Genomic DNA, 27,981 nt, shown 5'->3' on the forward strand with positions numbered 1-27,981 from the left:
AAAAGTGGAATGTACTGCCTGATAAAGTGCATAACCAAACTCCCTATCCATCCACCTGTATGCAAACCAGAAAATTGTTCAACTTTTCCTTAACATACAAAGTATGCAAAGTTGCCATAGTGCTTTGTCAGCATTTCGATTAAAGACATTCGGTAACCATAGATTTCCCCAAAGTCCCACACTCCAAGCTCCTTGCTACGCATCTGCCCAGATACCCGGCGAAAGTCGACCCTGCCTAACAACATAACTAACGCGATCTCATGGGTGGCGACACCCGCTTCGCTGCTGCCTCCTTCCGTTTTTGCGGCAATTAGTGAGCTGACTCTGCCTCTGCCTCTGCCTATCTGGTGCTGCCAGTTGGCCAGCTCTCTAGCATGCCACATGCACATAGTTGCCATTTGCTGGCAACCATTTCCAGTTGCTGCATCATTCAGATGCGCGTCGCATCGCAACGCATCGCATTAGCAGGCCACACGAGGCGGGCAAGTGACAACTGACAATTGACAACTGGCAGCTGACGAATGGAGGAGATGCCACACACCCGGAGCGGGAGGATTGGGTGTGTGATGAGGATGAAAAGGAGGAGGAGGCAGCTGCCTTAAGGCGCTTAGCTCCACCTCCCCCCCCTGTGATGGTTTTCTGCCCCCTTTGAAGGCATGGCTAAAATGGTTATGCAATTCGCCTTTGCCATCGTTTGGGTATCTTTTTGGGACATTTCAGCATTTCGGCTTTTGTATATCCATTAGCCAAGAGAGCAACATTCATTCATTACCATATTGTGTGGCTGTTGGCCATGAAGAGGCATCAATCAGCGCCTAATTAGCTTCTTATTTGCATCGCTATTGGTGTTTCGTGGTGTGATGTCGCTTATTACGCATACGTTGCGTGGCCGACGCAAACAAAGTGCTAATGAGGTGATTCTCAAGTTTCAGCCACTTATAGTCACCTAGTCATATATATCTATACATACAGATAGATATATGTATGTACATATGTACATATGTGGCATATCTGATGACAGAGTGGAAGCTGAGTTGAGCTATCATTTATTCAGGAATCCCTAGGCAACCAAAAAGTGGACAGAAGAAGAATGTTTCACTGTTTCACAATATATATGAATTGCAATTGAAATTTACAATTCTCTTCTTCGAAGCGGCATTTCGGTCAGGGAAATGACGGATGTAAGGGGTCAGAGGTCAGTGGTCAGGGGTCAGGGGTCAGTAGTTTCGGACAGTGGCTAGCCAAGCGTCAAACATCGGCCTGTTTGTATTTACATGTTCTTGATTTGAGCCAAGTTACTTCCTTCCTTCCTTTCTTCCATCCATTCAACCTTCGTTTGTTTCCTTCCTTCCTTTTTTGCAGCTTTTGTTGGCCATTTGGCTGCATTTTGCTATTGTTTGACGACCGGCCTTTTGTTTTAAGGCTTTTTCATTATTTAAATGCAATTTTAGATGCCAGTTGCCAACCAGCCAGCCGCTCAGTCTTAGTTCTTCCAATATTTTTCCTTCTTTTATTGCCATTTCACATTTTCCCCGGGCCTTGTATTTGTCACATGAGCAACTAATTGTCTGCTCCTCGGACATTCAATATGCCTGGCTCGGCCTCATCCTGTCCACTGCACTGCATAATCCTTTTGCCATGGATCCATGAAGCCATCCAATCTCTGGACTACCAGCCACACCCCTTACACCACCCACTGCCGTGTATTAATTACACCGAGCGAAGGGATGGCTAGCATATTATGCTGTCTATGTCCCCCAAATCCCCACTCGAATCCAGTCCAGTGCGTCCGTACTCCTGGTCTCCTAGTAGTCACTGGTCACTGGCCACTGGCCAGACTAATTGAAAATATTGCATACTGAAAAGTGTATAAAATTAATTGCCATGCATAATCAATGAGCTTGCAGAAATAAATTGAAATTTAATTGAAATGTTGCATGTAAATAAATAAATAAATAAATAAGTAGTGAAGTGGTTAGCGGGAAGTTTGTAAATAATGCAGGTCAAGGAAAAAAAAGTGCGGCATCGGCTAATTTGATTAGCATTTTTCTGTTTGCACAGCAACCAGCAGTAATTGTAAGTAGAAAGTGATCGTTTATATTTAATTGCAGCGAGTTACTAATTCAGCAATTTAGCTGTTACAAGGACCCAATTGACCTGTTGCCCAGGACCTGGCAGGACCTCATTGGCAGGAGCTCATTGTAAGCCAAAAAGCCAGCCAGCCAGACCATTAGCGCAATTGTCATTGGCCTTTAAAATGCAGCTAAATAATGCGGTTGAGCTTGGCCTGGCCAATTAATCCATCACAATTAGCACTGCCCACACATATGGTGGTGCAGTTGCTTGGTGGTTCAGTGGTACGTTGGCTCAGTGGTTCAGTGGTTCAGTGGTTCAGTGGTTGGGCGTTGGGTGCATTGATTGACTGGCAAACAGGAGCGGCAGCTGCGGAATCAGAAACTTCAGCAACCAATGGGAAAACCAACAGCATTTCGCCCCCTGATGTTGACGTTGATGGGAATGTGGATGGTGATGCGGATGTGGATGTGGATGTGGATGTGGCTGTGGATGTGGAGGATGCAGATGCAAATGCTGATCCTGATGGCCCTCATGAACTGAGGAGTGAGTCGCCACTTTCTGTTTGCATTTCAGATTATCATTGCATATTTCTGGGCACACCACCCCCCCCCTTTTGGTAATTCATTGTGGTGCTTTGCTGTCCGCCTGTGGTTGGACTTGATTTTTTTTCTTTTTTTTGCACTTTTTTTCGCCTTTGTTAGAGAGTTTTCACTTCCGTCTGCTCGCTGGATAAACCTTTTGGCAACATGAAATGTAAAATATTATTGCAATGTGAGTGTTTAAGTGTGCTTTTTTTTGCATTTGAATTGTTGTTTATATATTGTTTCGCCTGGTTTCCCCACACACAAGCACACAATTTTCTGCACAGCATGTTGGGTATATCAGCACCACATCGCAAAGCGGAAATGTCCAACGAAACGCTAAACTCGCAAAGGGTACAACTAGTGCCTCACTATCCCGATTTGCAGCATTTTTGCTGCGCTGTTAACGCCATTTTGTTGTGTAATGGCTCAGAAGTTTGTTTGCTCTATCTTCCGTCTCCCGTCTGCCGTCCCATTTTTCGGACTGAGTGTTTTGTGCTTTTTATCGCATTGTTCATTTTCAAGTGCCAGATGAGTAAGTCAGCACACAGGACGAGCTTGGAGAGTTCCAGGACATGGCTGGACATTTTAATATTTATTAATTTACGCCGTGTTTGCCCAGCCCTCCACTGAAGCGCACCAATTTCGGTCAATGATTTACTGGCCACCAGAACAAAGCAGCGATTTTACAATGTATATAATATATAATGTATAATATAATACACATACCACCCTATCTACATGCATATATAACAAATACATAACCGATTACATGACATAAGAGTATGTTGCGTCAAAATTGCATTCTAAGTGCGTAATTTTGTCATCGGAAATCGGTTTTGTTTGCCTTTTCGGTCTTGTAAACACGTTTGTCCGACATTCATTATGCACGTTTCCAATTAATTGATTTTTTTCAATTACCGGAGATTTTCCGGATAAATGGTCGCACTAAGTGCTAAGCTGATGAGACTTGAATATTTACGCTTTTCTGCACATTTAAATTGCCAATAAAACAACGATTTATTTTGGCCAATACAATATGCTCGCAATATCGGCCATTTTAAAGTTCGGTCAGGCTCATTAAGCTGTTTATCTTTGGCATACAGCAAAATTTCCCAGCTATCAATGAATTTCCTTCATTGTTTGTCGCAACATTCAACACAAGTGTATTAATTTACACATTTTCTGTGCAGATTGTGGTTTGCCCCCCATATCGTTGGCTGCGGGCATCAAAAGTCATCTTTATAATTGGACAAACATATTTTCAAATTTTGTGCTTTCATTTGTCATTGACCAATTAGTCAATCAATAAAACATTCCCGTCATTTCCATTTAACCGATACCTTTATGCGTGCAAAGCGAAATTGCACTTGTTTATTGCAAAGCCATCATCATTTTAATTCTCCATTGACGAGTAAATTAATCATCGTTACATTTTGTCCAATTAAAATCAAATATCTTTTGCGTTGGTCGGCAAATGAATGGTGATTCGGTAAAATAATAATATAACAGAAACCAATGTTTGGAAAAGCTTTGAAAGAAGCAACTTCTGCATACGAGGAAATAATGTATTTGATGGGTTTGCCATAATCACAAGCAAGGCAAGTCAACAGTGCGTATAAGTAATGGAGTGCAGCTTGGTTAGGCAACGTGTCGTATGAGTAATATTAATTTCATCGCTAGTTTTTTGTCTTTTATTTAATTCAGGCTGCTGAAATCGTTTTTCGCTTACACATTTTTGCAAACGATGAGTACCTTGCATCGATTCCATACAACTTTTACCAGGGCACCACATCTCTTCCTAAAGGGAATGATACTTTGCATTTTGTGGCCGTTGCCAGTTAACGTTTTATCCTATTAATGAATGTTTATGTGCATGTGTGTGCGAGTGTGTGTATCTGCGTGTATCTCTATAGCTGTTGTGGGCGAAAAACGCGGGAATGGCAAAGAGGGCGTGGCCAGCAGCGAGCACAGTGTAATGAGCATCGAAATCGCCTCGTTAAGCACTTGTAATTATTTCTCATTCGATATTAATGCGCCCAAAAGCACGCTGCACTTTTCCAAGCCATCGCCGTTTAGCACAGCAAGCATTTTTTTTGTTCGCATTTTCCGCCCATTTTGCACACCTCCTCTCCGCTACGATTTTCCCGCTCCGGTTTTCCCGCTCCCAATCGCCTTTGTTCCGAGCGAGCATTTAATTGAGGTTTATGCGCGCGCTAAGTGCGGCCTCCAAAACTTTTCAAGAGTGGGCAGGTAGGCGGGTGGAAAAAGTAAAAAACAAAAAAATAATAATAAAAAAACGTCCTGGCAAGTGGAAAGTGGCTTAAAGTAATTTAATTATGACAAATTGGATTAGCAGAGGGGGTTGCTTGCTAGTGGTAAAGTCGACCTCCCCCAGCTCTTTGTGTTTATTTTTTCATTTTTTCAAATTTATTTTTTTAATGCATGCATTTAAGCCTGGCGTGCGCGTGTTTGTGTGTGACCTTTATCCGGTGTGGCTTACATAAAAAGTGTATGTATGTGTGTGTGTGTGTGTGCGTCTATGCAGCTGACATTAAAAACAATTTTTAATGCATTTTAATAGTGGAAACTGCAATGGCCCCAACACCTCTGCGTCTCTCTCTATCTCGGCATCGGCGCCATCGTCAGTTGTTGTCTCTTAATTTATGGCATTTTAAATGCAATTTACTGCCTCTGCAGGCAGTACTCAGTACTCAGTACTCAGTGCTCAGTACTCAGTGCTCAGAACGGAAAACTGGAGTGCTCAAGGCTGCTGGAGCACTTGGAGATCCAAAAATGTTCGGCGTGTTGTGCCGGAATCCGGAATCCCAGCAACTATTATGGCCTTTCCGCCGCAGCAACAAACACGAGACAGCAAAACTTCAGCAATCAGGGCTACGAAAGTTGCACTGCCTCAGAGTAGAGCCCATTTCCATTCCCATTCCCATTCCCATTTCCAATCCCAATCCCGAAGCCCCGAACATGTATATTGTATCTTGGTCCTTTTGTTTGTTTTGGCCTGCCACTCACTCCGGTTTATCTACTCGCAGTTTCGAGTTCCCAGTTTCGAGTTACCATCTCCCACTTTCCATTTCCCCTTTTCCCAGCTCCCAGTTCCCAGTTTGTTTGTCCTGTCTCCTTGGACTTACTGGTCTCTGGTCCATGGTCTCACTGGCCTGGCTTACTTTAATTGTTAATTTGGCTTATGGCTTCTTCGTTTTCGTCGCCCGCCTTGACCACAAATCATATTTTGCCCCAGGGGATCGGTCTCGCCGACAGGGGAGGACTCACTTAAGGTGTCTTCGCCTTCAGCTGCGCAGTCGTTTTGCGGCACTCTGACGATGGCAAATGGCAAATGGTGAATAGCAATTGGGAATGAGATGTGGATGTGGGATATAGAATGTGGAATGGGCCAAGTGTAATCAAAACCAAATTGCTGAAATTATTATTTAATTAATATAGGGGCCAGCTGTGATTTGCCTTTCAATGATAGACTGCGGCGCCATATGGTTGCTTCCTCGTCCTCATCCTCGTCCTCGTCCTCGTCCTGGTTCGGTGTTTTTGGTTTTTGGCAGGCCCGGAGATTAAAGCATTATGCCACGTACAACAGTTTGCAGCACCAATTGCACAGCGTTTAAATGGGCAAGAAGTGTGTTTAGTCTAAATACATTTACAGAGTGCTTGAATTAATAAGCTTAATTAATGAGTTCCGTCAATGATTGCACAATCTGCAATTTATTGCATTGTACAATTATTTTGTAGAGGTTTCTCATTAAATAGATTATAAAGAAATATAAAATTATAATTAGGTAAAGGGCGCTAATGAAAATGTAGCAGCAAACCGCTTGTTTTTCTTCTCCTGCTGCTCTTATCACGAATAAAGAATTTCAGTGGCTTTAAAGAATAACATAGCAAGGAAAAACTTGACCCAAAAATTATGAAACCATTTCAGGCAGGCCTCTTCCTGCTTGACATTATTTGTTTAGGATATCGCAGGATTTGCGCAGCTACCTTAGCCGCCCTTGAAGTGGGCGTGGGCGGAAGCGGAAGTGGATGTGGATGTGGATGTGGAAAAGCAATGGTCGCCCCAAGGCGAGGGCTGCCAACTCGGCAATAACTCGATGACTAAATCAATTGACGCTCGTCGAGAGTGCAGCTTATACACCGTCATGGCCAAGACCCCTCCCTCCCTCCTCCCCTTGCAATTTCTTATTTAACCGCTCCTCAAAAAGTTTCTCGGCCAGCTGGCGTTGTTCTGGCCAATCCCCGAGTGCTGCAGCATCCCTTACACTCCTCCAGTCATCCAGTCCTCCACTTCATCCTCCAGTTCCCTCGTGCCCCATGCCACTCGACAGCTTCAAAACAAAAAGTCAAATTGAATTACTTTTGCAACATGGCAGCGACTGCCGAGGCAGCCACTTATTGTTGTTCGGATGCAGTTGTTGTTGCCGCTGCCATTATCCTTGTAGTGTTTCCGTACAACAGTGGCAACAGCACCTGGAAGGTTCCCTGCTTCCACCTGCCTACCCGCCCATCCCCATCCCCATCCGGCGAAAGTCCATCCAAGTGAAAGGCTATTGAAAGAAGAGTCCTTGGAAGGAGAGGGCGGGGTCCTCCATGCTGGAGGACGCCGGATTGGCCAACACTTGGCCAGATATCTCCAGCACGCTGCACTGCATCCGAGCACCAGTGTGGCACTACGGCAGTAACATAGTAAAATCTCAGAAATTATAGATGTTAGTTCATTGCAAAACCACAAAGTGCTTGTAAGTATAGCTTCTATTCTAAGAAATATATATATATATAATAATATATGAAATAGGCCACAATTACACGAAATTTTTAGCTGTGCAGGCCATGTTGAAGCGAATTTTGTGCGCTTTGTAAGCAAGTGAGTGTGCGAACTTCCGAGATGCACTGGAATATGTGGGCGGCGACGCCGGAAAGAGGGGGCGTGGCAGGGTCGTCGAAAAGTTTGGTGGCAAGGTGTCGGCGGAATGCGGCAGTGGCAGTGGCAGGACTTTTAAACGACGCCGCACAATGGCAAACATTTCGCTGCATAAGTTACTCCCGGAATTTTGTTTCCTCCCATTCACTATGTGTATTCCAGTGTGGCTCCTTCAAGTTTTGCGCCACCGTCCAGCCACCGGCTTTTGTCTGTCCTTACACAATGCAAGTTAATTCAGCACCAACTCGGGCAACAGCTGCTCCTCCAGCCCCAGCCACGCCCCATCTTCCGCCAAAGGGCCGCCCCTCTTTTTGTGGCAGTGCCGTCAACAACTTGTTGGCGTTGTTTCCTGTCAATCAGCACCGTGCCCCCGCTTCTGCACCGCCCCCCGCGCCATTTAAGCTGCATTGTTTGTGGCAAGAACAGAACAGAACAGGACAGGACAGGACAGGGGGGGAAATAAAAAACGCAAACGAAAACATAATCTAAATTTTGTAATTGTCCCAGGAAGGACCTCGTTGCTCCGGGCAGCGGATGATCACAAAGAGCGGGAAAGATGGATGAATTCAGTGGGATTTGTTGCCAGTCACTCATTCCCATTCCCATTCTCCAACCGCTCACTTCTGACTGCCTCAGCTGTCCTCGACTATCCCCATGCTGAAGCACTGTCATGTCCTGCTCCTCTTGCTCCCCTTGCTCCTCTTGCTCCCCTTGCTCCTCTTGCTCCTCTTGCTCCTCTTGTTCCCCTTGCTCCACCTGCTCCTCGTGCTCCTTTTGTAATCAGCTGAAAAGCCATCTTCTGACATGTCCCCTTGTTCCATCTGTTGGCCTGCCTAATACAATATCTTCCACTCAATTTGACGCTGTTCTGTCTTCCAATCCAATTTTCATTACTCTCTTCTCGTTTTATTATAGCTGAATAACTCCTTAAAGCCACTTGCTTTGCAGTTGTGGTAACTTTAAACCTTTCTAAAGATATTTCTCTCTTAATCACTTACTTGGCAGCAAAGCTGGCACAGCTTAGAGAAAAGCTGTTTTGTACTGCTAATTAACAGTGCCAACTTTCCAACTATTCGTATTATTTTCGAGCGACTGTTCGGAAAACCATTTTTTAACCAAATTCTCGCATTTTCGATATTTGCCAAGTTAAGTGGATTCGCTGTTTTGGTAGAATGCTCGAGCTGCGTGTTGGCAATTTGGCCAGTTGAAACTCAAACTGGTGCTGGGAAATTGGGTCAGGACATGGACATGGACCAGCCGGCACTGGGGCAACTGGGTCAGTGAAATAAATAATGAATATCGTTGCCAGCAGCAGGCCAAACAATAGCAATAGCAACAACAATAACAATAACAATAACAATAGCACTAACAATGGGCGGCAGCAACAACTCAACTCTCGAGTTGCAACTTGCAACTTGCAACACGCTCGCTAAGCGGCTGCATTAAAAGGCCACTCAAACACACAGCGAGGCGCCAAAAAGAGGGTGGCGAAAATATAAAAACAATGCACCAGCACAGCAGCACAGCAGCACCCACCCTTTTTTTCGCTCTGTGTAGGCTCACAAAATCGAAATGTTGAACAAAAAAAATAAAAGGCAAAGAGAGGGAAAAAGGGGTGCAAATTTTGCAGTTGGCGGGCAAAAAGCTGGCAACAAATGATGAAATGCAAAAATGCATATAGCGGCCATGGAGTGGGTGTGTTTTTTTTGCATGGGGTGCTGGGTGGCTGGGTGTTGGGTAGCTGGGTGGCTGGAAAAGGACTGGGAAGGACTCCTGAAGTGAGCGCTTGATTACACTGAAATGCACTCAAAAGTGGCGAACGAAGCGATGCCGCCGGCGAAAGCAATCGAATGTGCAACAACAGCCATACGTACATACATACATATGTACATATGTACATATATACAAACACACGTACGTTAACCCATCGTAAATATGCCACGCCCACTCGCACACATAGAAGGCCCAAAGGCTGAGCCAAAAAGTTCCACAAATTACATTTAAGTGACGCAAAAGTTAAGTGAAACTCATTGCGAAAATCGCGGATAGATGCAATGTGGCATGACTGCCACTGTGAAGGAGGTGGTGGGTTGAAAAGGGGTGAAAAGGGGGTGGCAATGGGGCTGTGGGCGTTGGGTGGTGGTGCAACACGACTAAGTGCTTTGGCTTGCCGAATGTAGGCACTTGAACTATTTTTGTTCTCACGCCCACTTACATACGCGTCGCCAGTTGTTTATGGCTTTGGGATGTTTCTGAAGCAACCAATGGAGGATTTATGTGTGCCGCTGAAAGCGTACAAAAACTTGATTTATAAACCCCTTTTTAGCGAGTAATATGGAGTTATAAATAATCAACATGCGTGGAAAGAAATATATATTTATTCTAAGAACAAAGTGTATCCTACAAGAACTAAAGGCTACTAGCTTGGCTTTGCCTCACAGCTATATATCTCCGCCTCGGACTTTTCCTCCGATCCCGCCGATGCCCGGATCGGTGGCTCCCAGAGAACCACGGCCGGATACACGATAGCCCGATGCCTGCCGCCGTGGAGAATCACCTCGAAATGGTGATACTGGGCCATCACCACGTGCGGCTTCCCGGCCTCGAGGTAGCTCTTGATGGGAGTGAGTGATATTCCCTGGCAGTTGATGTACACCACCGAGATGTCCAGCTGCAATGCCGCCTCATACACGGTGGCCATTTGCCTGCCCCAAATGGCGGCACTTACAAATGGCACACGTTCGGTGGCCAAGAGGCGGGGTAACTCGGTGGCATTGCGAAAAGTGTGCATAGTGACCACCGAACTGGGTCGCGATCCGCCAAAGAAACTGTGATCGAATTCGCATACAATAACCGGCGAAGCGTTGGACATTTTGTACCGGAAACGAATGTCGTCCGGCGTCAGCAAGCAGACCACTTCCGCCTTGAGGCAATCAACCATTTCCACTGCCTTCACATAGTTGGCGTGGTTGGCCGCCTGGTGGTGCATCGGTTCCATGGAGCTGCGCACTTGGTCACAAAACGAATCCCTCATCGTCTCGTGGACAAACACACTGACCACCAGGCCAGCAGCAAAGGGTTGCTTCAGGGAGCGCAGGAGCGGCTTCATCGCCTCTGCCACATCGGCATTCTGGCAGATGACCAGCAGGGTGGGATCCTTCCAGGACAGATCGCTTTCATCGCCGGGAAAATCCGGTTGGCGCCATGTGTACGGAGTGTGTTTGGGCATCTTAAAATACAAGAAATTTCCGCAACAAAAATGTACGAGTATATTAGTTTTGAATTTGGGCTTAGTTTAGTTCCTCTCGCATTGAAATTGAAATTGAACTTGTTTTGATTTCAGCTAAGCGCGCAAAGTCATTCTATCCTAAGGCTACTATTTAATTCGTTTATAAAATCAGACTGGTGACAAACTGCTGAAAATACAAGCCAGTGATTAGCTAATACAATTTCACATAGCTACTATGTTGATTTTATCACTTGATTAAAGCAACATCTACTTGTTAGTTATTTAGCTTTACTAGTTAATTTACATGCTAAGTTGAAGTAAGCAATAGTTGTACAACCATGTGTTGTATTCTGTGCTAAAAAATGCAATTGATAACTCAATACGCTTGGACGAACGAATTCTGTCAACTGTACAGAATCCGGAATGTATATCTTTTTCGGCGTCCTGCTTGGATATTAGTTTCCCGGCAAGGAAATGAACGTTGACTGCTGTCCTTTACCATCTACATCCATCCATCACCGTCACTTGGCAAAGAAGACAGAACCAGAAATACAGACAGAGAAACAGGGGGGGTAATGGAGAAATTGAGATACGGAGAGGAGCTGAGGAAGTTTTCTCTGGTCTTACGTGGATTCACTTGTGTTTTAGCCTCATTTGCCACATGGTTTCGTTTCGCCTCCCTCGAGAGTGGTATACTCCGTATTTCCCCAGTTGGTTATTGCAGTTTTCCGCCAGCAACACGTGGCTCTTCCTGCACTAATGATGCATTCTCACATGCAACACTGCCACATTGCAGCAGCAGCAGCAGCAGCAGCAACAGCAGCAGCAGCAACAACACATTCACATGCAGCCATCCTCTTGTCTATTATCCTGCGCCCCAGTTTACTTGAGTAGAATGCAATCTCCCAGCTCAGAGCTCCGAGCTCTTAGCTCTTAGCTCTTAGCTTTCTGGATGGGAGCAGACAAGCAACCACGTCACCATGCCATCCAGGCATTCAACCATATGGCATGTTCCATATGCCATCTGCCAACTGCCAACTGCCGACTGCCGACGGCCTCAGTGTGTGCAGCATCCATTCCCCAACTCAATTCAAATCCCCATCTACCAGTGACAAAATCCTGCCCAACTTAACCGGATTTTTGCTGCATTTTGGGCTAACAAAAATATTATCAAACACTGTATTTGCAGCTCAGTGAATGCACTGCCTATAAAAGCATATTACTTTCCAAAAGAAACACCACACTATTTTAACGATTGCGAAAACGTTTAGTAAATGCTCATAAAACGAGATTTAGTCAAAGTAAAAGTGTTTAACCTATTTAAGAATCCATATTGATGGTCCACAAAATGCAGTTCGTGTGAAAACTTTGTTTGAATTAAGCAAGAATGTTGACTTTTCGCCAAAAGGGAAGACTGAGATGGAACTTCAGCTGTAAGAAATCCGCTTTTAAGTCCACCTACTGGAACCGCCCTGCATGGAAGGATATTGTCCTGCATTTTACCTTCTCATCTTGCTGCTCACCCTTTTCCTTTTTTTGTGTTTTTTGGACCTTACCCCCTCGAAACGACCAAGCAACCAACCAACTGGCACTTTGTGTGGCAATGTTGTGAGCGAAGCTCGATAAACACGTTGCGCAAAGAAATCGTTGCATAAATTAAGGCTTAATATCCTGACCTCATCGATGTGACTGTGAATGTGCTTGTGCTTGTGCTTGTGTTTGTGCCTGTGCCAACGGCGATATCGGGTCAATACACAAAGGATCCAAGGCGTAGCCACGCCCACTCAGCGATTACTCTTGGCCGTCAGCAGATTGCAATTTTAAGCTCACAGCGAAAATGAAGGAAAAGGAACAAGTTCGAATCCAAATCCAGAATCGTTCAATTTTTCAACTCCGACAAATGAATATTTAAGGCCACAAAAGTGTGAGGAAGCCAGTGGTCAGTGCCAAGTGAAAAGTGCCAAGATTTACGAGCTGTTCTCTACTTACGATTCCTTACGATTTTTTTTTGGGTTTTTTTGTTCTGTTTGCTTTCCTTTTTTGCCAAAGTCAGACAACCTTGGGAAATTGACTTTTGCCTTTGGCCAGGATTTTACTGCGTACATTTCGAACAAAAATATGCCCCTAAGCCAGAATTAGGAAGAATTCAATAGAAAACCAAATTAAGCATAGTTAATTCTTTTGTTAGGCAATGAAATAGCCGCTCTTAAATTGAATAGCAATCTTTTAAGCTCTTTAAATTTGCATGCGTTGCGGGCAGTTCACTCCATTTGCACACGTATTTCTACAATTCATTTCCCATTTTCCCAGTTTCAATTGCAATTGTGGCTGCTGGTTTCTTTGCTGCTATTTTGAGTCAGTTCTTTAGCTCGGTGAAATCAATGTGCAGATTTATTATACTGCACAACTAGCAAGTAGGAGGTGGTAGCAAGGCAATAATCAATAACCAATACAACACTTGGGCCAACAACCCAAGGCCAAGTTAGCTTAACTGTTGCCCTGCGAACAGTTGCCAAGCTGAAAATGGACAGGTGACGCTGGAGGGGGGATTCCCCGGGGAAGGGGGGGGTGGCAATAAATTAACAGCCCGATGGCGAGAGCAAAAGAAAATGCCAGAGAAAATGTCGGCAAAAATCTCAAATTTCCCCAATACTGCTGGCCGCAGCAGAGAAAAGTCGAAAAAAACCAAAAGAAAAAAGCCAAGCCAAAGTGAATTAAAATTTTTTGCATGAGCCCGCAGGAAAGTGAGGAACAGTACGCTGTTCTAAGTGCTGGCAAAAAAGCATAACAACTGAAACACACAAGATGACATAAAAAATTTATCAAATATCTGCTTCCGGTGAAACGGCGATGACAACAAGCGTCGCAGCCAATTTGCAGTCAGCAAAATAAATGGGGGCAAAAAAAAAAGAAAACAGAAAAACCAAAGGACACGAAGGGCAGGACTGGAAAAGATGACAGGGAAGGACCAAGCAAATTGTTTATTGTATCATAATTGAGAGCCAAGAGAAGCCAGGACCTCACCTAATACGCCCACTATCCGCTTACTAGCCACTAGCCACGTTTTCCACTTTCCACCCACTTTCCACCTACTTTCCACCCATTTTCCGCCCACTTTTCGCCCCATTTTTCATGTCGGAGACATCGTGTCCGATTGCCGGTGGCTGCATGGTCCCACAGTTTTTCCATCGGCACTCCGTTTCAGTCCATAATGCCATAGTTGTCACTAAGCTTAAGTGTCTAGCGGATAAAACTAAGTAACTGCTTAAGTTTATTTTTTTTTCCACACAATTTAACTAGCTTCTTTTTTGGCAGCATTGTTAATTGCCCTAAATCACATAAATTGTTAGCAAAATTCGAGCTGGTGGCAGCGTTTTATCATGAGCATTTTAAATGATTTCCAGGAGCACAGGTGGCTCATGAAATCCCGGCGGCCCATCAATTGCTGTCTAAGCAGCTGCTCAGATCCTGGGAGCAGGTTAAAAAAATAAAAAAAAAAAAACTTCATTAAGCATTGTTCAACAATAACATTCATTCTCGTTCACACACACACACACGCGCACGTAGTCCGTAGATTTATAAGCATTTTACACCTGTGGCGCCTTTTTAGGCCTGCCACTCCTAACCCATCACCCACTACCACCCACTACCGCTCACTTCCACCCACTACCGCCCACTACCACCCATTAGCGCCCACTTCCACCCACTACCACCCACCATGCATCAAATGGTTGAATGAAACTGCTGAGCCACCCATTTTGGCATGTGTATGTGTGTGTGTGCGTGCAAACAAGCTGAAAATTCATTAAACTGAAGCAATAAATTCGTTTAATTGTTTTCTTTGCCAAGCGCCCATTTCCCCGCTCTGCTATTTATTTAATTCATTTCCCTTTCCCCCTTCCCCCCTCACTTCACCCCCCACACTTATTTGTTCTTTATTTTCGTTAGCAACATTTCCATTTGGCGCAACAGCAAACATTGTTTGGCCATCTCATTTTGCCCAAGCTCTGCAGCATTTTAATGTTTTACGTGATATGTTTGGCATGTCTTTGACGTGGTCTCCTCAACTTCGCCCCACCTGAGTCCTTGAGTCCTTGAGTCCTGTCATTAATTCCTTTCAATTTACCAAAAAAGGGAGAACGCAAAAAAAATGTTTAAGATAAGTGAAGAATCTGGAGAGTCGGGGAGTTGGGAATTTGGGAAGTTGGGGAGTCCTGCCTCATTAGCAGGTACAGTCGCGGCCGGAAAACTTTGACAGTTGCATCATTAATACAACAATTTTTTGGAGTAGGAGATGGGTGGGTGGTGGTTGGGTGTAATGAACTGGCAGGACTTACTTTTGGGAACTTAACTAATGGATTTCTTCTTTGCTCTGCTCCCATTTCACTTACAGGTGTCTCCGGCATCGACTTGTTTCATGTTGTAACTCGAGGACTTTCGGTAAGTAAACTACCCATGACAAACAGTTCCAAATAATAGAGATTGCGAACCGTCGTCGTCGTCTGCGATCTGAAAAGTATTTGGTTTTCTCTCTCCCTTCGAATTGTTGCATTCGAGCCGCACAAACTTCGACCACCTGAAACTGGAAGGAACAGCAACTGCAAGTTTCGATTTAGTTTTGAGGTCACAGATGAAGAGGGGAAGTAGCTGCATAGATTGGGATTGGAATACACTGGCAGTAAGGTTACAGTTCGAGCTGAGCCACACAAATCTTCCTTCCGCTTCGTCCTGCAAAACTGCAAAATAGATAAGCGGACAATGTTTTCCGATAAACTGGACCAAGTTGTGCAAGTCCCAGCTGAAGGGGAATTAAAGCTGGCATAGCTAGCATTTGAAAGAGTCAGGTGGTAAACTTAAGTCCACTCGGATTGAAGAGCAACGATGGGAAAGCGATTTTTAGAATGGCTAATGGAAAGAAACAAGGGACTTTAAATGAAATTCGAAAGTGGTGGAAAGCATTGAAATGCTACAGTACAAAAGTACCTGCAAATGGCAAAGTATCGAAGCTATCAGCTTATTTATATAACTAATTATGGCATGAAGAAAGAAGCCTCATTTTGTACAATTACGATAATACCGATAAGTTGCAGCTCAAAAACTGCCACACACAGGTGCAATTATCTCACTTGCATAACATCACACAACACTGCACTTTCCCTTTGACCTTTCGGCATTTCGGTCTCTGGTCTCTGGTCCAGAAAAATTAAAGTGTATTCCGTGTCGTGTGGCAGGTGCAAAGGAATTAGCCAGAATGTCTTAATCAGTCTGAATCAGTTGCCATGCCCAGACAGCCATCAGTGCCGCACCTTAGCCGACTGCAGAGTGGAGAGCTCAGTCCAGAATGCTCAGTCCAGTGTCCTGTAACTGTAGTCCAGTGTCCAGTGTCCAGTGTCCTGTAGCTGTTGTCCAGGACACTGGACATATGCTGGCCGTCTTATGCTGCAGTAGCTGCAAAAAAAAGAAATAAAAAAGATGAAGGAAAATGCGGATCGGAATGGTGCTTCAGCTGCTGTGGAGAGCAGCACCTGGACGGGCTTAAGTCCATGCCAATATATTAAACTTATTGTGCCTGGCAGGTGACCTCCTGTCAAACCTGCCCCCTCCTCCATGGCCCCCTTTCACCCCCCTTCCACCCTTCCCCCTTCCGCCTTGCCCCTTGAGTGTTGCCCGTTGGCCGTTGGCCGTTGTGCACTTCCGGCCGCCGTCCTTGCGGCAACGTTTGACATTGCGCCATGCCAGTGAAGTCCTTCCGTGCCGGGCACATCCTGCATGCTCCAACATCCAGCCTGCACCTGCCAATCCCACTCCTCCTCTTCTCTCCTCACCTCACCTCACCTCACCTCTCCCCTTCACGACTCCATCTCCATCTCTGGCTTGCTCGCTGTTCATTTCAGGAAATGCATTTCGTCAGCGTTAAATGAAAACGAAATTGCCAATTTCGATGGGGGATAAGCAGGAGATGGGGAGCTCCGGGTGAGTTGGGGGGAAAGGTAAGAAAACTGGAGTAACGGGGATCCAACACACATCTGCGATGTTCAGGCTCAATCAGCCTTGCACTGGTCTCTTGATTTTTTGGTTTTTTGCGAGGACTCGCGCCGACTAATGTGATATGCACGAATGCGAAACTAAGACTGCGACACTGACGTAAGATGGGAAATATTCGGAAAAATCTGGGGCAAATGGCAGTGTGAGATAACAAGATGGGATTGAGAGATGGACAAAGCATAAGTCCACGCTTGAAAAGACAGCAGTAAGCTATGCGTAAAAGATAAACGCAATGGTGATCCATTTCTGCACTAGTTAAGCCTTTTTAAATCATTACTTCGATTTCCCTTTAGAACTCTAAGAAATCGAATGCACAATCATATACGAGAGTGGATCAGTAATATTCCAACTTCTGCGTGCAACTACTTGTATTGATTCAAAGAAAACTCAGCAACCATCAAACTCGTTAGCCCATCAAATTCGGAAATAAGCCATAGCACGCAATGGTGATCCATTTCTGCACTAGTTAAGCCTTTTTAAATCATTATTTCGATTTCGCTTTAGAACTCTAAGAAATCGAATGCACAATCATATACGAGAGTGGATCAGTAATATTCCAACTTCTGCGTGCAACTACTTGTATTGATTCAAAGAAAACTCAGCAACCATCAAACTCGTTAGCCCATCAAATTCGGAAATAAGCCATAGCACTTGGGTAGTATAATGGAGCCACGCCCCTTTCGCGAAGGCAGGCGAATAACAAGGACACTGCAGTTGAAGGGCAATTGCAGTGAGTGAAACCTTAGCCCAGTTATGAGAGCAACTGCGTAAATCAACTCGAGCTCAAGCGAATGAAAGCCAAACAAAGAACGAAAGCGCCGTTTGCCATTACTTAACCACCCGCGGCATTTGGTTAGTTGCCCCACCAGTTTTTCCACTTCGCTTCAATTGGCCCTTTTTTTCTATTTTTCTATTGGCAGTACAAACAAAAACGCTGCAAAATTATGTCAACGGCATCGTTGTCATGGTCGCTGCTCTGTAAGTTGCTCCACCTCCAACCTCCAACCTCCACTTCCTGGCCCTACTTTCCATTTTCATTCTCTGCGGGAAAACTTCTTCGCTGATTTTCCTTTAAAGGCAACCACAAGTTGCGCAAAAGCCACCTGAATCAACCTGAAGAACCCTAGAGTTCTAGAACCCTGAAACTCCCTATGATCCAGCAGAAAACTACCAGAAACCTAAGAGCACACCCTTCGCGCGATGCGTTCCTCGTTACCCATCAAAACCAAAATTGAATACAAAAATCTCATCAAAAATCGATTAGAGCTGGCAACGAGCACGGCGGAGGGGGGAGGGGGTTGATTGGAGGGGTGGATTGGAGCATAACCATGGAGCAGCACCTGGAGGATTCGAAGTGCCACCCACCAGCAGACAAGTATATATTTTAGTATATGGTAACAAGCGGCGCGCACCAAGAATCCTGTTAATAATCGAGCTTCACTGCCACAGGATGTGAAAATCCGAGTGGCGAAGCCACTTGTGCACCTGCTCCTGGTTCCTGGTGACTGGTGCCTGCTTCCTGGTGGCTGCTTCCATGTTCCAGATTCCTTGATTTTTGCTCCTTGAGAGCAGCAACGGATGGCAAGTGGATGGAATAAATAACATTGGCAAATGCAATTTGCGAAATTAAAACCGAAAGTGATAGTGAAAACTTTTCACCCACCACCACCATCACCGCCATCAAACCAAACTCCTTTCGACCATTGTCAGTCGCCTTATCGGTGACAGCAATCATTTCTGCGGCTTGGGGAAAACTTTCTCCTAACGACGCCAAACGACGACGATGACGATGATGATGATGATGATGTTGGTTATGCGGAGAGTGGTAGTAGTAGCAGTTGGTTAGCTGCGGTCCATCCCAAAGCCACATCGAATTGGAAAGCAAAGCGTTCATTTGTAAAATTAATAAAAATAGTTTCGCATCCGCTTTCGAGCTCGAGCTGGCCTTAGAAAAGCCCTAGAGTAACTGTTGCTAGTCAGTGTGCCAACTTTCTCCCCTTCTTGGCGGCTTAATGAATATGGATGAAAGTGTCCACAAGATCCGGCAGCATTTAATGATACCACGGCTGAGAAACCAGCAAAACCAGCCAGTCCGCAATGAGTTTTCATCGATCAAAGGACATCCGACTTTTCATTGGGCCGTACCCAAGTTTACCTTAACTTTCCTTTATTTTTGATCCATTTTGCGGTTGTGTTGCCACACTTTGTGGTTTGTATAGACTGGCATTGTTCTAACATTGTATATACTTTTGTACTATATATATGTATCTGTAATATGACCTTTATCCCTTTTGCTTTTTGTATTCACGTTTGCCTGCGCAAATCCCATAAGCAATGAATCAAATTATTAACATTGAATGCAAATAATTGCATTGAAAGAATAAATTAAATGGATTTTGATACCCAGTAACTTTAGAGAACGGCGGTTTATTCGCTGTTTATGAAATATAGTATATATCATATAGTATATATCATTTCATTGAATCCACCTTTTTCTTTTGTAAATTAAATGTGCTTGTTTGTAAGGATTATCACTTTGTTTTCTCAATTTACCTGATCGCCTTTACTGTCCGACTCAACTTTGCAATCAGAAATAAAGCAATAGGAATTGCAGAGTTGGGAGAGTTTTTCTCTTTCAATGATTTCTACTGAAACACCGATTCCTTAAGAATGCGTCTGGGGATAAAAGCATGCTTTCACCCCAGAATGCACCCCCACTCATATTTTATTTTAATATACCCAACCAGTGACCAGTTCCACTCCCGCCAATAATAATTGCAAGAACATCCCCTGGATTCCTCGAGATTAGATGTCATCTTGGCCCTGTTATTTGCCGGCCACTCGGGCTCTACAAACAGCCCACATTTAATCCTTTTTAACGAAACCCCCAAACGGTGTTGTATGTCTCGCATGTCCTGAATGTCCTGAGTGTCCTGTATGTCCTGTATGTCCTGTATGGCTTGGATGGCTTGTATGGCCTGTATGTATGGTGTATCCTTTATCCTGCATGCAGCATGCAATGCCTCATCCAGAATTTAGCTATGTACACAAAAGGCGATGGCAAATTGTGTTTTGTCAGTGACATGGAAATCAACTGAAGCGATGTGCGCGATTTACGGGCCGAGGACATTTTGCAGGGCTAAATCAACAGAGGTGGCTTGCTTTCGGATGGTTGGATTTTCGGATTTTGGGGAGATTTGGTCTTTGGGTAGTAGGGTTTTCTTGTTTTCTTTCTCTTTTTTTTCGATGCTGTTTGCCTCCATAAACTGTTTGATGCACACATGTGACCACGCCTTCGTCATCGAGGGCGCAAGACAGGATGCCAAAAAAAAAAAAAAACAAATGAAAATATATGGAAGAAATGAAAAAAAAAGGAAGAAAAGCCCAGAGGACGGGGACAACTCAATTAAGCATGCACAATGCACACGATTTTAAGCCCGGCTATCTTTTTGCTCTTCTGGGAATATTTTCAATGCACCCGCGTAGTACGTACATATATACTCGTATGTATATATATATATATATATATATAGACAAACCCCTAGAAAGACTGAGACCCAAATAAATGTACAAAAAGTGAGAAATATCGCAATGTATACTGCGACAGACGGTTGGACATGGGAAATAAAATTGTTTGATATTTGAGTCACATAAATTTCCATTGATTTTCCTCGTTTTCCCGCTCTAACATTTCGTACGTGTCTTTGGGCGACTCTTTAAATCGCTGGCTCACTAAAAAAAATAATAAATACTCGCAGAAGGAAAAACGCCATCGGCATTCTGAAAGCCGCTGGGAGAGTTGCATAAATTGATGTCTAGCTATAAATATGACATTTGAAATATATAACATATATTATATGTACATACATATAAAATAATTCCAAGTGGTGGCTTGAAAGTGGTTCCCTATTATTAGAGCAGTGATATCATAAGCACTATATCATAATGAAATAATAAGTGAAGCAATCTCTGAAATAGCTGAAATATATGCCATGGTAACTTGATCAGAATATGACAATATTACAGCATTCCACCGTCTACTTAACCCAACAATTTTGAATACCTTTATTGCCACACTGGGATTTGTTTGGAAAACCTCTGGGACACGAGCATCTCAAGATAATAATGTAAACTCTTTGTATCCATTCACTTTGCTTCACACTTTGCACACCCATTTCCCCGGTTTAATTGGGGGTGGTGGTGGAAACAAATGACACAGCAGCATTCGAATTGGAAATAAATAAGGGGCCCGACCTTTGACGCCTGTCGCTAGCCGAACACGCCTACCGCCCACCGCCCACCGCCTACCACCACCCACCACCCACTTGCCGGGCGACCTTCTGGCAGCCTTTTCCCTTTTTCCACCCCGCTGTCTGCTGTCCCACCCCCCGTTTGTTTGCTTAATAAATGAATGTGGAAAGTGCTCTGAATATTTGTACAATGTTTTTCTTTGGCTCCCACTTCCACTCCCTTTTTCACTGCCACTCGAATGCTCCATTTCCCCCAGGTTTTCGTTTTCACCAGAGAGTGTTGCGTATCTTTTATCAGCATTCCAATTGCGGACTACGCGTGGCATTTTATTTTGTCATTTTTTTTTTGTTTATAATATTGATTTATCAGTATTGCGCATTGTTCGCCGAGTTAAACATAGTTTTTGACCTTATCCCTGCTATTTAATGACGCCCAATTACATTTATTCGATTCTTTCGCCATTTATCGAATGTATACATATCGCATACGTTACACAAGTCACACAGCAAATGAAATGGAACTTTAGTTATGGCATTCTTACTCCCAACAGAAAAGCGACCAGTTTCTGGTGACTTCAAAACACGGAAAATATGTCGAATGGTAGGCAATGTGATTGGGAAAATCCTTTACACATTAAATGCTTTTCGTTCATTCTCGGCACAGAGTTTTTCCTCTTATACAGCTGCCTTGGTAGCTTTATCAATCAATGGAAATCGATTTGTGGAGCTCAATCAGCGATGGCGGCGGAACCCCAGGAACCGCTCAGGAAAATGGGAAAGTTCTGGCAGCAAGAGTGAGAAAGAGAATGAGAAAGAGAATGAGAAAGAGAAAGAGAAAGAGAGACTATAGAGATATAGAGATAGAGTGAAAGCCAAGCAGAGACACTCACTTGGGCATGCCATCCCAACCCTCTTAACACTTAAATAGGCAGCCATCTCCTCGTTGTCGTGTCATTGAACTCGTCCTCAGCCCCTTTGGGTGGTGTCTTTGTCAGATAATTTTTGGGGTGGCCATGTCACTTAGTTGTTGTGGGTGGCACATGGAATTGGGAATGAAAATCGAAGAGTTGGGGTGCTGGGTGCTGGGTGCTGGGTGCTGCTGGGTCTAAAAATAAAAGTCTACCCCCGAAACTAATTTGGCAAAGGAGCGACGTGAAAAACAAGAAGCAGCCCAAAACTAAAACTACAACTACAACTTAAACTGAAACTGAAACTGAAACTAAAACCGAAACTGAAACCAAAACTGAAACCGAAACAGAACCCTAGAAACTAGAAATCAACCTTCCACCCTGCTGCTTCAAACAATCTGTGACTCATCGATGACGTTTCCCAGATGTTTGCCCCTTCGAAAGGACGAAGGACCCAGGACCAAGGATAAACCCACTTGGCTCTCAGTTGGGGCTGCAAAAGCATAATTGAGCCCCAACCCAACGCTTTTGCCGGCTTAATGCTAAACGTTTTGTGGTCCGAAACACCGAAAACACCGAAACACCGAAAACCCCAACCCAAAAGTGCAACTCCCACCAACTGCCAAAATTCGGGCGAAACTCAACACTCAACACTCGACTGGCACGAAATGAGCGCCAACTGTTGCTGGCCATATGTGAGTTGGTCGACTGGCTGGCACCTTAATGACCATAATCCCCGCTCATAAAGTATGCAATGGGTATGCCAAACGCAGTAGGAGTTTCCAAAATGCGGGGGGAAAGGGGGAAAGTCCAAAACACGGACTGGGTCTTAAGTTATTAGGCGCATTTAGCGGTAGATTGGAAAATACTTGCCCAGATTGAGTCCAGTCGAGTCGAGTTGAGTTGAGTTGAGTTGACTGCTAAGCCATCATAGGGAAATCGTAGAACTCAAAGTCAAAGTGGAAACTGTGGGTGGACTAATGGAGCTACCCCGAATTTCACATTCTTCAGCCATCACTCTTGCCGTTTACCCTTGCTGTTGGCACTATTTGCGCAATTTGTCTAAAGTTGCATAAATCTCAGCAGCTATCGCAAGTTATCAGCACATCTTTGGCTATGGCCAAAAATTGAGTCTGCTTTTGCACTGTGGGTATTTTATACAAATGTCTAATTCAAACTATTGATGAGCTCAAATATATATAACTTTCTGTTGCAACTTCGTTTAGTTAAGCATGCACCTCGCTATCTGCAGTTTGCCACACGATTTTGAATTTATACTCGCATCCTTCCGCTTGCTAATCCCAATGGCAAACGACTGAGATGCGCAAAGTGAATCATTCCACGGCAGACACATTTTTCCAAGTGTGTCAACTTGGGGATTCCGGATTCCGGATTCCGTATTCCGCAAGAACTTTGGCTGCTGCCTCATGCAACACTCATATATCTTGCCACCGCCTCCGTCAGCGTCTTCATTCCCGATGTAATATAAAAATGCGTGCCACGGGATTGGCTTGCAACAACAACTACTGCTGGTATATAGAAACATTTACATATATGTACATATACAGACTTCTGGCGAGATGGAGCGCAGCCATCATTATTGTGCATATACAATGCCCTGGCCCCGTTTGTCCCGCTTCCTTTTGCTCCTCGGTGGCAGTGGCGGTGGCGTTGGCGGTGACGTTGACATTTTGAGTGTCATTTTGTTGGCTTGGCGTGGCTGCCACACAGCCACTTGCAACATCCGAACTCCTGACTTACATCGCCTTACTGGCGCTTTTTTATACCCTGGTCTCGTACGGATCAGAAGTAGTTAAGTTATATTTCGCTTTAGCTTGGATAAACGTGTGCTAGTCGCAATCATTTTTATGATCGGATGCAAATTCCTTTTAACGTCTATGTTAGCATGCCACTTTTATTAACTGAACGTCTGTAGTTTTTAGTACTAACAAGTTTTGTACACCTTATTTGCCGCTTTTGTTATGTGTTTTTCATAATAAACTTTATCTGAAGTTGCGATACGGATTACTTTTATGAAATGTAACCTCTGCAAGTTTAAACATAATTTTATATATCACTGAAGATTAAAAACGAACGATATGCTCGTACATTTTCCTAAGCTTAACAAAGTGAATTCCATAGCTGGTAATGCAAACTTTGCAGCATTCTCAGACTTTCTCGGAATATTTTCACAGTTCCTAAAGGCTGAATCCGGTCCAGAACTCTGGAGCTCTGGAATTGAAATTGGGATTGTGCTGGAGCTGAAGCTGGAGCTGGAGCTGACTTGGCACGCACTTGCTGCCACAGTTTGTTGTGGCTAGCGGAAACACATTACATACTCGGCAGCTTGGCAAGCACAACATTGGAGCAGCTTGGAGTGGGTGGTTGGGTGGTTGGATGGCAGGGTGGGTTAGTCTTGAGCCTGGCGACAACAGCCGGAAACGGAAATAGAATAAAGTGGCTTTCTGGCTGATGAGTCGCTGGCTCTCATGCCACACGCCACATGCTCCCACTTCCACTCATAAGTCGCCTGTGGCTTTTCCTCCTGATTCTCGAGCCTTTCCATGGCAAACCAGCAATTTATTCCAATTGTCGTCGACGTCGCCAGCATTTCATTAACTCGCACTGGACGGCTCCATCGCCGGTCTGTCAGCACTTTCTCCGCTTTCACTCGTGTTAATTGTCCTGGCAACTGGGCACTTTGTTGTATTTTTATTTTCATTTTTTTTGTGGAGGAGGAGAGGAGCATTAGAGCGCCATCCATCCATCAGCGACTTGGGATGCAGTGGGAAGCTGCTAATGAAGACGGGAAGACAGGAAGAGTTAATGGTCAGATGATTCATTGGTATACACTCAGATGAAAGGCATTTGCTGCAGCGCAAATTTTCTTCCTTTGATATGAGTTTCTATAAAAAAGCCTTACTTAGCTGGGATGTTTAAGGAAAACTCAGATATTTCTACGGCAAACACATATTTCATTATATTTCATGTATATTTTGCTGTGCAGGGCATGCAAAAATGTTATATACAGATATAAATGTGAAGCAGAATTGTAATTCGTTGACCAAACTCATACTTTCATAAAGTTTATCCGGCTAATAAAGAATTCTCAAGGCTCCCATTGAGCCAAAGCCCCGCACGTCGATCCCTTTTGTGTCCCAATTGTCTGGCAACAAAACGTTAATTCGAAACGTTTTATTGCCCTCGGAAAACAAGCAGAAATGTTGAAAATGTTGAAAATGCTGCAAAACTGAAACTGAAACTGCAAACTGCAAACTGGAAACTGGGGGCGTAGTACGGTGGTGGCTCTGCAAAATTTCCCACAAATTGCAATGGGGCCATGAAAAAAGAGGGGCGAGAAAAAAAGGGGTGTGTTCGTTGGGGGCGTGCGATTGTTGTAAATTTGTGCCAGCTATTTTTGGTATTTTTTGTTTTATATTTTTGGCTCGGGCGCTGCAGAAAAATCGTTAAGAAAAGTTATAGAAGGAACAAGGCCATATAGCCATATAAACATATATATAGCAATATAGCAACAATCGGAGAGCAAAGGGAAAAAAGGAAAACGGCGAAACAGGGCGGACACGAACGCAGCGACGTGACTGGAATAGTATTCCAATAATTGAAGGCAGCGACGACAGCCGTAGACGTCGAGAATTAAAGCCCAACATGAAGTATGGCAGCAATATATAGTATATGTATGTATGTAGTATAGTACCCCCCCTCTTACCCCTCATAACCAACTTTATCTATGTCAGGGGGGTGGCAGTTGCTTCGATGATGGGCACCTTAAAAACACATTAGTCGAAGCTCCGCAATCCCCGGGCCCAAAACTGAACAACTTTATGGATTGCATGTGCTTCAGCTGAAGCTGAGTTCTCGTTTCTGCAGCTGCAGCACCACTGATAATGGACTGACAGCGAAAGCAAAACCAACCACCCACCCACAAACCACCCACAAACCCAACCCAACCACCATCCCCAATGCAACCAGGCAGAAAAAAACCCAATACCCCCAAAAACAGAGAAAAAATTGTAGTTTTGGCTTAAAGCAATACAAGCCATATTTACATTTTATTGACCACGTTTTTTGCCAGTCTGCCTTGTGTTGGCAAATACACAATGCGGTTGCAAATAAGTAATCAAGTTGATGTGATAAATTAAACTTAAACAAACACAGCAATGTGTGTGTTCACAAGTGACGAAACGATACAAAATGGTGATGCTAACGATGGTTAAAGTGTCTAAAAGCAGGCTATGAAGTATGGTAAGCTGTCACTTTGCAAAGCGGAAACATGCGTTTAAATATAATGGAAAAATGATGAAAAAATTGCCGAAATCAGTGAGCTGTTTTTTCCAGTGCAGCTGCACACTCGCACATTGTGCTAAAACTTTCATCGCTATCAGTTTAAATACGGCAAGCTCAAAGCGGCATTATGCTGGCTTGAAATGGGCGAATTTTCGGGATATACGAGTTTATGTATGTATAGTATGTATGTATGTACGAATATGCAGGAGAAACGATTCGGACAGGTTGGATGTATCCAATTTTAAATATGCATTAAGCCAATGAGAACTTGTGCCATAAAACCCGCTCAGCACGCACCGAGATATGTCAAAGAGTCACTCCGGAATTGGGCAGGAAACAGAGGAAACAGAGGAACCAGAGGAACCAGAGGAGCAGGGAACCAGAGGGGCTCTTCGAAATGGTTAGCCAGGTGACTCTGTGCAGTTCAGGTGATAGCCAAAACACTTTATCGTCGGGCAAGCACACACAGAACAGAGACGAAAAATTGGCAAAATAATATTAGCATCAAGACGAGAGCTAAATTTTACGATCCATTTAGGAGGACGTGGCGTATAAATCGGATGATGGGTCTTCGTAAGCCGCTTAAAGGTGTTTGGATTGTAGTCAGAGTGGAGGAGTATTCTTTTTTCAATCGATTAGGAAGCCCATTGAAACGGCTTCCCAGGATGCCAGTCGAAAATTTATGCTCAACTCATTTTATTAATGGATCCTTTAGGCTCGTAAGCAGCACATTTGCCAACGGCGACAATGACATCGCACCCAAGAAACCCCATTTCTCACCCACATATGTACGACTTAAGCATATAAACATACAATATATGTACATGCTCACCTTTTTGAGCCATGACTCAGCCAGTCAGTCATTTAGTCAGTTAGTCGAAAACATATCAGGCAGTCAGTCAACCCTCGAGTGTAACGAGCCTAACAACAAATTTGATTTGTGTGGTGTATGGTGTGTGTGTATAGTGTGTGTGTATAGTGTGTGTGTGTGTGTGTGTGTTGTTTTCAGGGTGGGTGGCATGATAAGTTTTAGCATGAGATTTTTGAGAGCAGGTCCTTGACCCGTTTGTGCACAGATTTAGGCCATTTGCTCGTAAGTATGTATCGTAGGTATTTTCTCAGTAAATAAAAACAGTTGCGAATAAATACCTTTTGCACATTTAAGCTACCCGTAAGAGGGTGTTAAAAGATGTAGGATCATATTTTTAATTGGGTTTCACTCTGCCCAAGCAGTGTACACAAAAAGCTTTATTTAATCATTTTTCAATTGTGTCATTTTCGAGCATCAAGAATGCATTGTTTTTCGGCAAACAAAGAGACCAAACAAAGATAATCCCATTTATTGCTTACGCAAACTTGTAATTATTTTTCCCATGATTTTTCAATATTTTTTTGCAACGGTCTTTGAGGATTAGGTGGTATCCTGATATCCTGGTATCCTGGTATCCTGGTATCCGCTTTGCCATTTCATATCCCTGGAGACAACTTTGGTGGCAACCCCCCCTGGTTTTTTATTGTTTGCCACCGCCTGTTGTGCTGTTCGTCGTCATGTTTGTTTTCGCCTTGTTCGCCGTCTCCATCTCCGTCTTCGTCATCGTTTTCCTCTTCGCTTTCACGTTGTCCCCTTTTTTTTCTTTTT

At 44.0% G+C, this 27,981-nt stretch overlaps 2 protein-coding genes and 1 long non-coding RNA gene across 13 annotated transcripts in view; 1 reads left to right on the forward strand and 2 right to left on the reverse strand.

The window, feature by feature from the left end:
• The window catches only part of LOC120455472, a 78,264-nt gene that overhangs the window by 33,959 nt on the left and 16,324 nt on the right, over positions 1-27,981 (forward strand). For 10 of the 11 annotated variants that reach the window (XM_039641695.1, XM_039641696.1, XM_039641694.1 and 7 more), the window contains one exon: positions 15,228-15,274. The exons of the other annotated variant lie outside the window; for it this stretch is intronic. The gene's annotated coding sequence lies outside the window, so the exon portion shown is untranslated. The remainder of the gene's footprint in view (positions 1-15,227; positions 15,275-27,981) is intronic. 11 annotated transcript variants of the gene reach the window in all.
• Positions 9,962-10,982, reverse strand: LOC120455475. The gene has a single exon (XM_039641708.2). The coding sequence runs from the start codon at positions 10,832-10,834 to the stop codon at positions 10,025-10,027; it is 810 nt and encodes a 269-aa protein (XP_039497642.1). The 5' UTR covers positions 10,835-10,982; the 3' UTR covers positions 9,962-10,024.
• On the reverse strand, positions 19,540-20,432 carry LOC120455476. The gene is made up of 2 exons (XR_005616749.1): positions 20,373-20,432; positions 19,540-20,172 (listed from the first exon to the last, which is right to left on the reverse strand). It is a non-coding gene; the product is annotated as an uncharacterized LOC120455476 (long non-coding RNA).

This window comes from Drosophila santomea, chromosome X (assembly GCF_016746245.2).
Source record: "Drosophila santomea strain STO CAGO 1482 chromosome X, Prin_Dsan_1.1, whole genome shotgun sequence".
NCBI classification, from domain to species: Eukaryota; Metazoa; Arthropoda; class Insecta; order Diptera; family Drosophilidae; genus Drosophila; species Drosophila santomea.

Coding starts and splice junctions, on each gene's coding strand:
- LOC120455475 (XM_039641708.2), bottom strand. CDS start 10,834: ATGCCCAAACACACTCCGTACACATGGCGCCAACCGGATTTTCCCGGC.